The following is a 14022-nucleotide window of genomic DNA, read 5'->3' as shown; positions in this document are numbered from 1 at the left end:
ATTTTCATGACATTTTCAGCGTACGAATGTTGCTGTTGTTGTTGTTGTTGTTGTTGTTGTTGTTGTTGTTGTTGTTGTTGTTGTTGTTGTTGTTGTTGTTGTTGTTGTTGTTGTTGTTACATCCTGCACTAGATTTGCAAGCTGAATCACAATATTTGTAGGATTAGACCGATAATTATTTAAAACCAGACTCGGTTTACAAAATGTGAAACCTTTAAAACCGAAATAATCGTCTGCAGCATCACACGTTTCAATTACAATAACTTGCGTAGCCATGTCAACCCAGTGCCAAAGGTGGACACCACGGACTTGTCTTTAGAACATCTAATTAGCAGAACCAGGGGGGATTCATCTTAGTTCTGCTTTTGTCATTCGTGACCAGACCCTGAGGTACCGGAACAAAAGCTCTACTCGTTGTTTACCCACTCCCCTCTCTCTCTCTCACACACACTGTTCATTGCCGGAACCTTTGTTATGTTCATTATTTTCTCTACGTATTGCTTTCCAGAGAGAAATTTTCTCTTTCAACTCATTTCGCGAACGGGGTTTCATCTGCTTTTTATGTCTCTCTTCTAATATTTTCTTAGAGAACTTCTTTCTGTGCTGGAGATGGCGCCTTGCCCTAAATAGGAAATGGATAGCGAGTATCGAGTTTCTATCTTAATGAAGCCAGAGATTGCTACATTTATGTCAGCTCATCCGATGTGTAACTCAACCATAACATTGACAACAGCATGACACAAAATTCTAGACCTCACTTGCACAGGCTAAACTATTTCTTTTTTTCGTTTTGTACTTGTGAGAGGCATGAACATGCCTTCGGACACATACACCATCGTGTGGAGGGCTGCGGTAGTCGTCCTGCTTCTGGCAAGTAAAGGTCTGTATACGACATATATTGAATTATGGAAATAACTTGATTTGATTCACTTTCTATTTTATCTCCTGCGTGATATTAAGATCAGTTTTTCTTTATGTATCCCGTTATTTTCTTTCGATCATGTGATTTTTAGCTTCAGCGTTCCTTTTATCTTTACTTCCTTTTTTTATATCTTATTTCTTTATTTTCTTCTTCTTTCCTTTGCTTCGTTATTTTCTCTTTGTTTATTGCTTTCCATTTACTCCTTCTTTCCTTCATTCCTTTATTTCATCGTTCTTTCCATCCTTTCGTATTTACTGCCTCCCGCCTTCTTCTCTTCCTGACCTTTTTTTCTTCAACAAGCTAAACATTAAAGATATTACTGAAGACATTACTTGCTCGACATGACAGTGGATGGACATCAGTGTGTGTCGTCTGCACATGCGAGTACACAAAAACATGAAGAAACTTTCTCTCGATCTGTGTGTGTTCTACCCACTCACAATATAAACTAACATTTCTGAAGAAAATACCCACTCACAATTCAAACAGACTAACATTGTTAACTCAAGACTTGCATTTCAAGCTAATATCACGTAACCAAGACACCCACATGTCGATTAACATATACTTAACACTTGGAAATCTTTTTTAAAATCCTGAGTACATGACTGACCTTTCTGGGGTCAAGCTGATTAACGCCACGAGCACGCTACTAACCACGTGAGTAAGGCACTAACACTTGTTAGTCGTGCTGACTAAAGACACTAACAGGCAGCAAACCACTCGGAGGTCAGCCTGAACATTGGTGCAACCTCCACAAGCGACTGCAGGCTGGAGTATTTAATCATTGATCTGTATATTGATCGATCTAGGGCAAGACCCCGCTATTTTGGTAACTGTTATTTTTTCAAGGCGAGTTGTATTCTTGCTCCCGTCCGTCTCTCTCTCTCTCCTTCTCTTTCTCCCCTGTAAGTGTCTGTGATTTTATTGTGCTTTCACGATTGCTATCAGCAGGAACATGAGATTATTATTCTAATGGAAGAAGTGGCGACCGTTCAATCACATGATAGGCATCTAGGTGTAAACAAACTCTTCTGCCGTCACTTCAGCAAAGCCAATAATTTGCAAGTGGTGACAGCATTGCCAAGCAGCCTCTCATAACATTACCCACTCCTTTCAACCATCCATTACACTTCGTGCAACGAAAAACAGGAAGCTTTTATATATATTAATTTATTTATTTTATTTTTTTTATTTATTTTTTTTTTGTCTGCAACGAACGACAACCAGGAAAAACGAGTGAATGCTCTCCCCTGCTGCCTTTGATTTGCATGGTAAACTAAACTTCCTTTTCAAACTTTTTGTTTGTTTTTGGATTTTTATATTTTTTTCACAATTTGTTTCCATCCAGCACACATTTCAAGCGCAGGAGGCCGGTACAAGCGAGTGGTTGGAGGGCAACCATTGCGAGCAGGGGAGTGGCCATGGTTGGTGTCACTGCACTTTCTGGGTAGCCACTCGTTTCAGCAGCTGCTGGGCTTAAAACACTTGTGCGGAGGAACTCTCATCCACCCGGAATGGGTCCTAACTGCTGCGCACTGCGTGCAGTAAGTAAATGTGTCAATTATCCAATTAGTAATAATTGTCTTGCTATTTGATGCTGATATTAGACGCCCCAGAGAATAATAATTATTTTGTGCTTTTCGATGCTGATACATCGTGTTAGTCTTGGGACAGTACGGCAGTCTCGACACACCTTTTGGGCGTACTTTATGCCCTGAATACAACAAACACTCATATTTACCTCAGATTCCATAGCTATACCTGCCCTACATACATACCCGCATACATGCATTCATTCTACAGACATGACTATACACATTCCTTTATGCAGATAGATGGATTGACAGACAGACTTCAGATACTTTGAAATATCTGTGGTCTACATTTGCTTGTGGCAAAACCCAGCTTTGCATTTTCGTAAGGATCTTCCAGTCATTATTTACATCCTACCCCGTCCAAGTTCATGACCCTTGTCACATGACTGACGCTGGTGACGTGTGTGCAGCAAGCTTTCGGGTAGTCCTGAACTGCTGGAGCTGGAGGATCCACGGATGTGGGTGGCTGTACTGGGAGAGCATGACCGAACCGTCAATGAGGACACGGAGCAGAGGATCGGCGTGGCCGCCATCATCAGGCACCCCGGATACACACGTGAGTTCAGCCCCAGGACTGCTGCTCAACCTTTTTTCAAAGTTTAGGCAGCACGACTACACTAAGTGTGTTGAGTACGTTAGATGCTGTTCAACCTTTCAAAGTGTTTAAGTTGCAACTCGCAAACTTAGCCCTGATTGAGACTTATCTTGCCACTGACATTGAAATCGGTTTTATTCTTTATTTACTATCACTGCGTATCCTCAGCCCGCTGATGACCGCGCGCCTATCCTACTCCATGTATCATCCACCCGTGGTGGATGCACCTCTGTAACCACAGTAGAGTCTAAACTTGTAACTGTACATGAATGAATGAATATATAAGGGAGGAAACACTGGAAACTTTAAGAATTGTTCCTCTATGGATTGCTTCCCTTTAACAGCTTTTACAACAAAAAAATAACCAATCAGGTATTTTGTTATGTTTGAAAGGCGAAGTTCACCTAGCGCCATGTTGATGTTCGTTACTCAATTCGACATGGATTTGTACTCAAACTACAGAAAATGAGAAGAAAACAGTAAGTTATATTTAAATTCTAATAAAATATCTGCTTGTTTCGTAATTTATCTTTGTATATTTATTGTGTAAATAATTTTTTTCTTAATTTCTAACTTTGGACCTACTTCCCGAATTGTGAATTCTCTGCCCCATAGTTACAATCTTTGACTTGATTTTACTACAAGAAAACAAAACCTATAACTCTTAAAATTTACACCACGTAAATGTTTAAAAACGATCTTTAAAGGCCGAAGTTTTCCCTCCTGAGTGAAGTGAGTGGTATCGCCCGTGCGAGGGAAGGTAGGAGTACACGCGGTGCGGACTGCTAGCGGCCAGTCGTCTCCAATTACTACCCGTACAAAAGGCGGGTGGACATCACAGGCACCGCCGAGTAGCCTGGCAATAGAGAGTTTGAGATTCATGACGCGTAGGGAAGACGCGTACTGCAACGGGTAGGGCCCGCCGCTAAGCGTACCCGTTCTGAGAAAGCGATTGCGATTAAGCGACGGCAGCGCGAATGCACGGGGAAGTAACTGCATAGACAATTTTTTTGCCTCTGAAAGTAAAATAAAAATATGCAAATGCTAGTAGTGACCAGGGATAACCAGTACAATTTAATTTCAAAATTTCTCAGCATTTCATTCCTGACCCACTATAATTCCTAAGAATAATAAACTATTACACAATCAAAACTTGTTAAATGAAAATGCTACAAAAGATGAAATTGCTTATGGTTACTGCTTAAATTATGGCATAACTGTAATAGTATATACAGAACAACATAACAAAATAATATATATATACACATAATTAAAAAACATAAATATTACAACTGTATAATAAATAAAAAATTAATAACATAAAGAAATAACTTTTGCCTATGGTATGAAATATTTATTCAAGAGTTATAGATAGTTGTTCCTATTGCTCTATAATAGTACTAAGAAATATTTAACGGTTAAGTCATAGCTGGAAAATGATTATTATGTCCTCACATAAAATGTTAAATTACCTAGACAAACTTGGCCCAGTAGTTGGCTATTTTGTAACTGTAAATAGTTTCTGGAAGGATGTTTTAAAAGCGTACGAGATATTTGGAGAAAGTGTTGTGTGTAAACATATTGAAGAGATTATATCAGAGCCTATTTTTTGTAACAATAAAATTAAGATTGGGAATAAACCATTTCTTTATAGAAGTTGGGTAGACAAAGGGATATATTTAATTAAACACTTGCTGGATGAAAGAGGAAATTTTCTATCATGTCAAGATGTTAAAAGGATATATGATGTAAACATTAATTTTGTCTCTCTAAATGGTTGCATAGAAGCCATAAAGGAATATATGCATCAAGACAGAGAGAATGCAACTGAACCATCACCGCTTGCCTATGATACAAATAAAACTCTTAGTGTAATTCAATCTGTACAGAAAGGTGCAAGACTGTATTATGATAACATGGTAACTAATACACATGTGCCTAACTGTTGCTCAAAATGGGATACAAGACTAAATAGAAATGTAGATTGGCACATTATCTTCAGGAAAGTAGCCAAGATTAAAGATATTAAATTAAAATGGCTCCAAATCAGAGTCTTGCATAGAATACTGGGGACAAAAATAGCTTTATTTAATATGGGTCTAGAAATTGATGATTTTTGTAATCACTGTAGAAGTGAAAAAGAAAACATTCAACATATTTTTTGGAAATGTAAATGTGTTCAAGATTTCTGGCAAAACTTTCAAAATTATGTGTCAAATAAATGTGGGATTATGACAAGGATGATATTATGTGAACACCTGGTTTTATTTGGATGCAGTAATAACTTTAAGACAGACGATGTACTGGATTTAATCTTACTACTTGCTAAATTATACATATACTCTTGCAGATTCAAAAAAACCACACCTCAGTTGCAACCATTCATTCAGATACTACAATATAGATATAAAATTGAAATTTTTAATGCTCGCCTGGAAATGAAAGAAGAAAAAGTTGTACAACTTTGGCTACCTTATATGAAACTTGTTGACCAAAACTTAAGCAGCGACTAGACTTTCATACATGTTGACATATACTACCTTATATGTCTTTTATATTGTTATATATGGTATGGTGCAATGGAGTGAATGGCTTAAACATAGAATATGCCATATCATTAATAGGTAAATGAATAAATGTTTATATATTCAAAAAATAAATAAAATAATGTGTAAATAATAATAAGGAGAAAAATAAATGTTTATATATGTGAAATAGAAAGCTAGTTGTTAGATACTAGATAGTATATTGAAATTACTTTAAATCAGAGTTCTGCACAAAATGTTGGGGACAAAAAAATGCCTGGCACTATTTAATGTTTGTGATATTGTTATGTATGCTCGTTATAATTCAAGGAATATGATTTTGATGATTTTGTCATGTAAATGTAATGTGTTGATGTAAAATAAATGTTAATAAAGTAAAAAAAAAAAAAAATTAACGGTTATTTTTGGGATAGATAACTAATGATGAAGAAAATTATAATTATTATCTTTAACAGTTTTATCTCGTCATTAAATAACTTTACACGAAAAGTGTCTGAGCAAGTCTTGTACATACGATTGAATAGACATAAACCAGCGATTGCAGGCATGGTCGTTTTTCACTGCTTTAACTTCATAAACAAGCAGCTTAGTTTGATTTCCAGCATAAAGTATGATTGCAGAAGATTTAAATATTATAAACAGTTGAAATTATATTGACGATCCTTGCAAAAAAAGCTGAAATAAAGCGACCCATTTACACGTTCTGGTCACAACCGCTAGACTCCAATCTACCCGTCGCGCCGTGTAGCTGTACGGCTGGCTGTGGCAGAAGTGATGACGTCGCACGCAAGTTCCCGTGACGCTACACGTTGCCGTCCCCGTACGCGTCGCGCCAGCGCTGAGTCTCAAACTCTCTAATAAAACTTCTTCCTCACCCGACCATTGTACTTGCCGCAGGGTCTGAGCGCTGAGGCGAAACGACTTCTATGTGAACCTACTGTCACAGGCTCTAACCGAGCAATGCAATGTCTTTCTGAGCCGAGTACTTGGTGTTGGCGGTTAGAAAGCTGAAGTGAAAAAGTTTCCAACTGAACACACTGTCAGGGTTCGGACTGAATGTATTCTCCACCAACAAACAAAACTAGAATATACAAAGGAGAGAAGAATGAACAGCTCAAATGACACGAAAATAAAAACAACTGAATTTTCAAACAAAATCAATGGCTGGAGGCACTGTGATACAGATTGATACATAACAAAGCAAAATCACCAGTATAACAATGGAAGCACAAAATTTAACACTATTACTGATATAATTGATATCACAGAATAACAAACGTAAAGTGAACAAGATAAAAATCAGCTATAAAATACGAGTGGGTCTTGCAGTTTTAGACTGGAATGAACATGTCTATAAAGACAATACATGTGTCCGTGTGGAGTTGTACCGTGGTTAGAATAATTTCAGTTTTGAAAGTGCAAATATCGATGGTAAATTATTATCTCATTTATCAATGATGGTTGGATTTTGTTATTTAAATTATATTATTCATTTCCAAATCTTCATCAGAACTACTGTCTGTTTCAATTAATGTGTTTTCTTCATGTTCGGAATCAAATTTGTATTGTTCAGTGATACATCTCCAGATATCCTCTACTAAATTATAAGTTTTCTTTTTTAAAGTGCGTTGTCCAAGCTGTCTCCGATTGTGTTGTACACTTGCTTTGTTGTAATTTGAAGTAGAGTCTCTATCAACGTGTTCATTCCAGTCTAAAACAGCGAGACCCATGCGCATGTCATAGTGCATCGTGTTTTTAATATGAACACGCTTAGGCAGATACATCAGACATATATTATTAAAACTTTCAACATAAAATGTTTCCCTAGACATCACGTAATCCTCAGGATGTTTATACAGGACATGGCCGTGTAGAAAGTCGCTCAGCAGCTTGACAGCAGCAGGATCAGTCAGCACTATTAGAGATGGTATATAGAGCGATTGCCTGCAAGGTGAGCCTTGGTTACACTTGTCATGGATGTTTTGGAAATGTGTAATACATCCATCCAACAAGTGCCTAAGTCTCACGGGGTCGCCATCGCAATGATCTATACACCAGTACACATGATCTCTGACTGCTGTCTTGTCGCTGAGCTGAGGATGCCACGTCTTGCCGATGTTGACTTTACTACCTTGCGCCAGTTTTTTCATCCCAGCTTTGATACTCTTAGCGACGTGCCACCTCTCGTTGATGTTTCTAACACCTTTATTTTTTACTAACTTATTTATTGTCACGTTACGATCGTGAACGTGTTCTTGAATTCTAACACCTGACTCATTCATACTTGCATACATCCTCTCACATCCCACTGCCTCGTGCCGCTGGGTGCACACGTCGTCCTCTTTGGTGATATGCTGGAGGTTTACAACCTTGTGAGTCGACAGTCCTAAAGTAACATGATCAGTGTGATACGAATTTTTCCGACAAGCGTGCCGTGCATCTGTCATCACACTGATCCCGTCGGCCACAGGAGACTGTTCTGCTGCAAGTGCAGCTGCGACGGACTGGCGCTTCAAGACGTCAACGACTGCAGAAAACCGTGGAAGCCGTTTTCTCAAAAATGCATCATTCACATATCCCAAATTAGCAAAATTAGAAAATTTTTTATATTGAATGGGGATGATCCCCGACGTAATGTACGCAAGGTACATTCTTTCATTAGCAAAATAACTGTCACCTAGTGGGGACGACGAGCTCCAGATGATGTTTGTTGGCACAGCCCAAAGTGATGGTCAGCACATGCCCATCCATTGTTGAATTATTCACTTCGAGCGAAGACGTGCACGATACTGAATGTGCATGAACTTGATCAATAATATCCTTCACCTCAAAATCGAGGTATTCGGAATAGGATCTATACAAGGTACTGGAAAATGCTAGACTTCGTAGGACTCTGGAGGGCCAGGAGATATCTGGATAGGAAAATCGCTCTGGCAGAAGGTGAATGGGTGCTGTGCCACAGACGTGAAGTGATGCCCACTTGCGTCGTGCAAAAAGTACGGACACTGTACCAAACCCAGATGCAGTGCCGTATGTCGGTCATCAATGGGAATAAAAGAAAAAACCTAAACAAGACGAATAAAAACTAAGTTTAAAAATTCCATTGCCTTTTGGTTTGTGTTATTTGGGTTGTTTGCCTTTGTCTCCTTTCCTATCCTCTGTCTCTTCTCTCAAGGGAGAACATACAAACAAAACCAGGGGTGCTAAACTGGTCCTAACCGTTTTGATTGAACATGTCTTCTCCGCGTCCAGTTCTCGGTTTTGTCGACCCATGAAGAAGCAAGCACCGATGACCTCCACCCGGCATGATGGTCGGGTAAGATAAGAAGAGAAAAGACCGTGGGGCACTATGTTGCAGTCGTGAATTGTTGTCCAGGAATGAACTGAAAGTATTAAATATTATTATCCCCTCTTATGAGTAAAGAAAGATGTAAGGAAAGATAATATGTTCAGACAGAAGCGGTTTCACCTCACTTTTCTTAGACCCTACATCAAGTACTAGTCGGCTGAGAAAGGCGTTTTATTGCTAAATATAGTTTGCAACTGAAACTCGTTTAATTTATTTGCACAGTTTCAAACACCTTCCCCCTTCATCTCATGATTTATGTAACATTCAGAATCCACTGAATGTCACTGAGCTGAGGGCGCCACGTCATGCCGAGGTTCGCTTTTCTACCTTGCACCAGTTTTTTTTAATCCCAACTTGTATACTTTTATCAACGTGCCACCTCTCTTTGATGTTTCTTACAACTTTAGTTCTCACTAACTTATTAATTGCCAGGTTACGGTCGAGAACTTCCTCTTGAATGATGGCATCTGAGGCATCCATACTTTCATACATCCTCTCGCACCCACCACCAAGTGCCGCTGGGTGCACACGTCATCCTTTGGTGATGTGCTGAAGATTTAGAACCTTGTGGGTCGATACTACCAGAGTAACATCATCAGTGTGTTGTGAACAGATAGACAAAAGCATCAAAAATAAAGTTCATCTCTTTATCCCTTATTTTCTTTTTATTTGATGGAGAATACATTCAATTGTCGGTCCTAACCCTGACTGTGACAGTATGTTCAGTTGCAAACCGTTTCACTCCAGCTTTCTAACCGCCAACACCGAGTACTCGGCTAAGAAACACGTTTTATGGCTGGTTTATCGCTTGCGATCTCCACTTTGCCTCGGGGCCAGGGTAGCAATTAGGGAAAACTGACCGCCGGTACTGACCCCGGGTACTCCTACCTTCCCTCGCACGGGCGAAACCATTTGAAAACACGCCCATTTCGACTTCGGCCTTTAAAACGGAGTATCACATATAGTTCTCTTTATTGTATTATAATAGATATAAATTTTTAAAAGCATGGGTCGAAATTTCATTCGCGGGCATTTGCCGCTCCGCTGTGTACGCTTTGCAACTTCACGGGCTCGACGCTATAACCATGGACTTTGTGTATAATAATATACAATAAAATAACACATGTAGAAAAAATTAAAGAGGAAGCAGTCACAAAATCACAATATTTTTTGCTCTGTATCATTGCTTAAAATTGGCTTAAACTGGTCTCAGTCGTCCAAGACGTGTTCTTTCTGCTCAAGTCTTGTGACGCTTTGCAGGAAAAATAAAACTGACGAGAATAATTCATGTGACAGTGACAAGTGACTAACGATTATTTTCGTGTGACAGTGATCCCTAAGTTCTCCAAGGACATCGCCCTGATGAAGCTGTCACAGCCAGCGGTCCTCAGTGACTACGTCAAGCCCATCGCCCTGCACGTGCAGCCTGATCTACCTGCACATGCGTACAGCTGCCGACAGGCCAAGGAGAACAAGAAGGTAACCTGCCGGGGCTGTAAGTACGGACCGTAGGTCCACGTACCTCATAGGTAATAACAATGCATGACAATCTTCTGGTCAACAACCTGTAATTTTAACCGACGACTCGCACATACTCGGACCAGAACTTGACATCAGATGCATAGAAGTGGTAGGTTTTTAGAGCTAGAACCACACGGTACCTGCGCCCATTTATCCCAACTGCAATCAAAATAAACAAGCAGTTGATGGATAGGACGCGCACATGAATGCAGATACCTTTCTGGATAAATAATCAAAATTTTTTGCGCTTTGTGTTGTATTTGGGGTCACCACCCAATCATGCACCAACCTTCTGGTTTTATTTCGATTTTGACAGCGATTTATATGCGATCATCACTCACTTCGAAAAGGCTCTAACCAATGTATTCCCCGCTTTCTTCCCACCCTACTATTAACGCACATCGCACGTGTATGAGGTCTGTTAGACTAGCCACGGATATGAAAGTTAGGCTTCAACTTTGGTCTCGCTCACCTTTTCTTCCTCCTCAGCAGAGGGTCGCAGATGGCATGTACAGGGATGAACCGCGAGGAGTTTCCCTCTTTGGCAACCAGGGCTTTCGTGACCAGAGGGTTTTCGGAAACCCGAAAAGGGTCTTGCCGAACCATTATCCGCCCCTGGCGCCTATCTGCCCCGTCAGCAACCACCCGACGGTCATCGACAACCTGCTGGAAAAAATGAACCTGGGACAGCAGTGCTACACCGCCGGCTGGGGTCAACAAGTCCCAGGTAAACATGCAGATGGTTGACTGGCAATGTTAGTCGTGCCGTACTGACTACGCTGCTACTTGTCAGATCTTATAGCTGAGATGGTAATGGTATTTATGCTGTTGTTGCCGCTGTTACTGGAGCATTCATTTTCCCACTTTGTTGTTGTTTCAGTTGAATGTGGCTATTCTGTAAATTGCAACAAAATTTTTCCTTTTGAAATAACCCCCCTTCATTACATCTACAGTTCAAACAACATTAGACATGTAGACCTTTGCAGACGTGCACAAACACAAACACCGACTACCTCTTGAATCTTGAAAAAATCTTGAGAACGGTCAGCCTCGCTGGATCACGTGACCAAGTTCTGTAAAATGCAGTGAAAAGGCAAGGTTCGTTGGCTGAGTCGGACCAGTGACCGCAGTCTTTCTTATTATCCCTATTAAAGTCTTCCTTTTGAGCCTCACTGGATTGTTCAGGGTAGATGAATGGTCGGTTTGCAGACGACCCGGGCCAGCCTCAGTACGGCAACGGCACGCTGGTCCCTCATGTGCTGCGGATGCTGCGAGTTCCGCAGATGGCGTGCTGGGCCGCCTACCTCTTCTCGTGGCCTCTCATCGACAGCACGGTGCTGTGCTACGCCGCCAACCACCACAGTGACACCTGCAAGGTAAGGGCACAACGCCATATCCTTTTGATGGTGGCCTTCTGATATCAAATGTCTTAATTTCTTCAGCTTTATTCTCCAGTAGATGTTTAGTGTGTGAGCGTCTGTGCACATCACTTGGACCGAGAAGCTTTGAGGGAGGCTGTCTGTCTGTCTGTCTGTCTGTCTGTCTGAGGAAGTTGCAAAAAGGCCAATCTCTAACAAAAGGTCTTCAGAGAATGCCCATCCTCTTCAAACTGAGGCTAGTCCACGAATGTATTATCTTCAACTTGGTGTCGGCAAGACTTAAGCTTCCTTCACACTTTACTATCGTTCTAAAGTCGGTTTCATGAAAACACTGAATAGTGCTCATTGAATGGCAGGGTGACTCCGGAGGTCCGCTGCTGTGCTACGTGTCGGAACGACCTCTGCTGGTTGGGATAGTTTCGGTCGGGTTCGGGTGCGCAGTGCCACGCTACCCAGGAGTGTACACCCGAGTCTCGTCCTACGTTGACTGGATCCAAGAGGTCGTCGCAGGAGACAGCGCCACATCTCGCGATAAGAAGTGAGACAACAAACTTAAGTGGTATTGTCTCTACGCCCTTTCCGGCATTTGCTAGATGAGTGACATTTTCTTGAAAAGAAAGAAACTGCTGTGTTGTTACGAAGAAAATCTCACATCCGTCGGATCACAGATGCTGATGGAAGCATCGCTTTGAAACGCGTGCGAGCGCACACACATTCTCTCTCTCACTCACTCACACACACACACACTGTCGTACAGAATCTTCCTGCATCTTAAAGAACTTAAAGTTTATATTTTACTGGTTGTAACGTTTTCAGACAAGAAAGCTATAGCCATGAAAGTCCTCTCTGTGTGTGCAAGCTCGTTACCAATGAGCTGCCAGACCAAGGTTTTCTTCAAGACCAACCTGAACGGTTTGCCATTTTTTCAGATCAGTAGATATAGGCGATGTAAGCCTAACCTGTAAATTTCAGCCTCCAAAACCCATTAATCTGCAAAAAACGCAAACCATTGAGGTTGGTCTTTAATATTTACACCAAGATTTTAAAAACATTTTTTTCGCGAAGAAACAGCGAACTTGGGGATGATTTAGTCTCTACGAAATGTGTGAAAATGGCTAAATATGTCAAGGCATCGACAGATGTACAAATGTCGCTTTTGAATCAATACAGCTCTCGGCATTAACTTTCCAGCATTTCATTACAATATAACTGGTTTCAATCCTTCATTTTCGACGATCGATTATTATAGATCATGCTAATGGGGTTCACTCAAAATGGAAAAGGAAGCACAAGAAGGTTAGTACCCCAAAAAGATGGTACATGTGCACTGGTAACACAGAAAATTGCTTAAAGGTCTAGTGTGATGCAGATTTTTTTCTGATGGTAGTGTAAAACTCAGTACAAGATTTCCCCAGGTCTGGGTGAATACCCCACTTCCATTTTCGAGATACACGCATGACAACGCACAGGTCAAAGTCAACAACACAGACGTCAGGGTTGTACACGACTACCTTTACCTTGTCAAGGCCTAAGCCAATGGAATGAGCTGGGATCATAATCCAGTTGGGTGTATCTGCGTACAAAGGTGACTTTTTTCTCAGCATGATGTCTGTAGGCGTGTAGACAAGCATTCGTAGATAGCCGTGGCTAAAGCACTGAACATCAGGCGTGCCGGTTCGATACCCGTGAAGCGAGACAAACTTTCAAAAGTCAACCCAGCTGTTGGAAACGGGTACCTGACTCCATAGAGGGTTGGGGAAGGTAAAGTAGCGAGATCAGGGAGATGGGGACCCCGAGAAAAGTGAGATCTCTAACATCCGAACGACCTGAAAAAGGTTACTGAACACCATTACCCTTTTTCAATTTTTAGACAAGCATTCACCCAAATTTGAGGATATGATATCTGGAACTGAGCTTCATCTACTCATCAGAAAATATTTTGCACCCCACCAGATCTTTGTAGGCCGCGGCCGTCGAGGTACTGAAACGGCAATTAAATTTTTGATATCTTACCCCCAAGAGTAAGAGCAGCATTAAAGACAGGTCGCCGCCCATATTTACTTTAGAATCAAAACGGGTGTTAGGAATTGAACGTTTAGGATGATGGATGAT

At 40.8% G+C, this 14022-nt stretch overlaps 1 protein-coding gene across 2 annotated transcripts; it reads left to right on the top strand.

Moving 5' to 3' along the window:
* Positions 1-619: 619 nt before the first annotated feature.
* On the top strand, positions 620-13945 carry LOC112557048 (tryptase-like). 2 transcript variants are annotated; one of them, XM_025226642.1, is made up of 7 exons: positions 620-880; positions 2274-2469; positions 2931-3076; positions 10341-10489; positions 11021-11258; positions 11741-11907; positions 12267-13945. In XM_025226642.1, the coding sequence occupies exons 1-7, from the start codon at positions 808-810 to the stop codon at positions 12450-12452; spliced, it is 1155 nt and encodes a 384-aa protein (XP_025082427.1). In that variant the 5' UTR covers positions 620-807; the 3' UTR covers positions 12453-13945. The 2 variants fall into 2 exon arrangements, with proteins under 2 accessions (XP_025082427.1, XP_025082436.1); XM_025226651.1 differs by having other exon boundaries at positions 627-880; positions 11024-11258.
* The last annotated feature ends 77 nt before the right edge of the window (positions 13946-14022 follow it).

Source organism: Pomacea canaliculata, linkage group LG1 (assembly GCF_003073045.1).
Source record: "Pomacea canaliculata isolate SZHN2017 linkage group LG1, ASM307304v1, whole genome shotgun sequence".
Lineage (NCBI taxonomy): Eukaryota > Metazoa > Mollusca > Gastropoda > Architaenioglossa > Ampullariidae > Pomacea > Pomacea canaliculata.
Note: the sequence above shows the minus strand (reverse complement) of the source record. Positions and strands in the feature narration are given on the sequence as shown.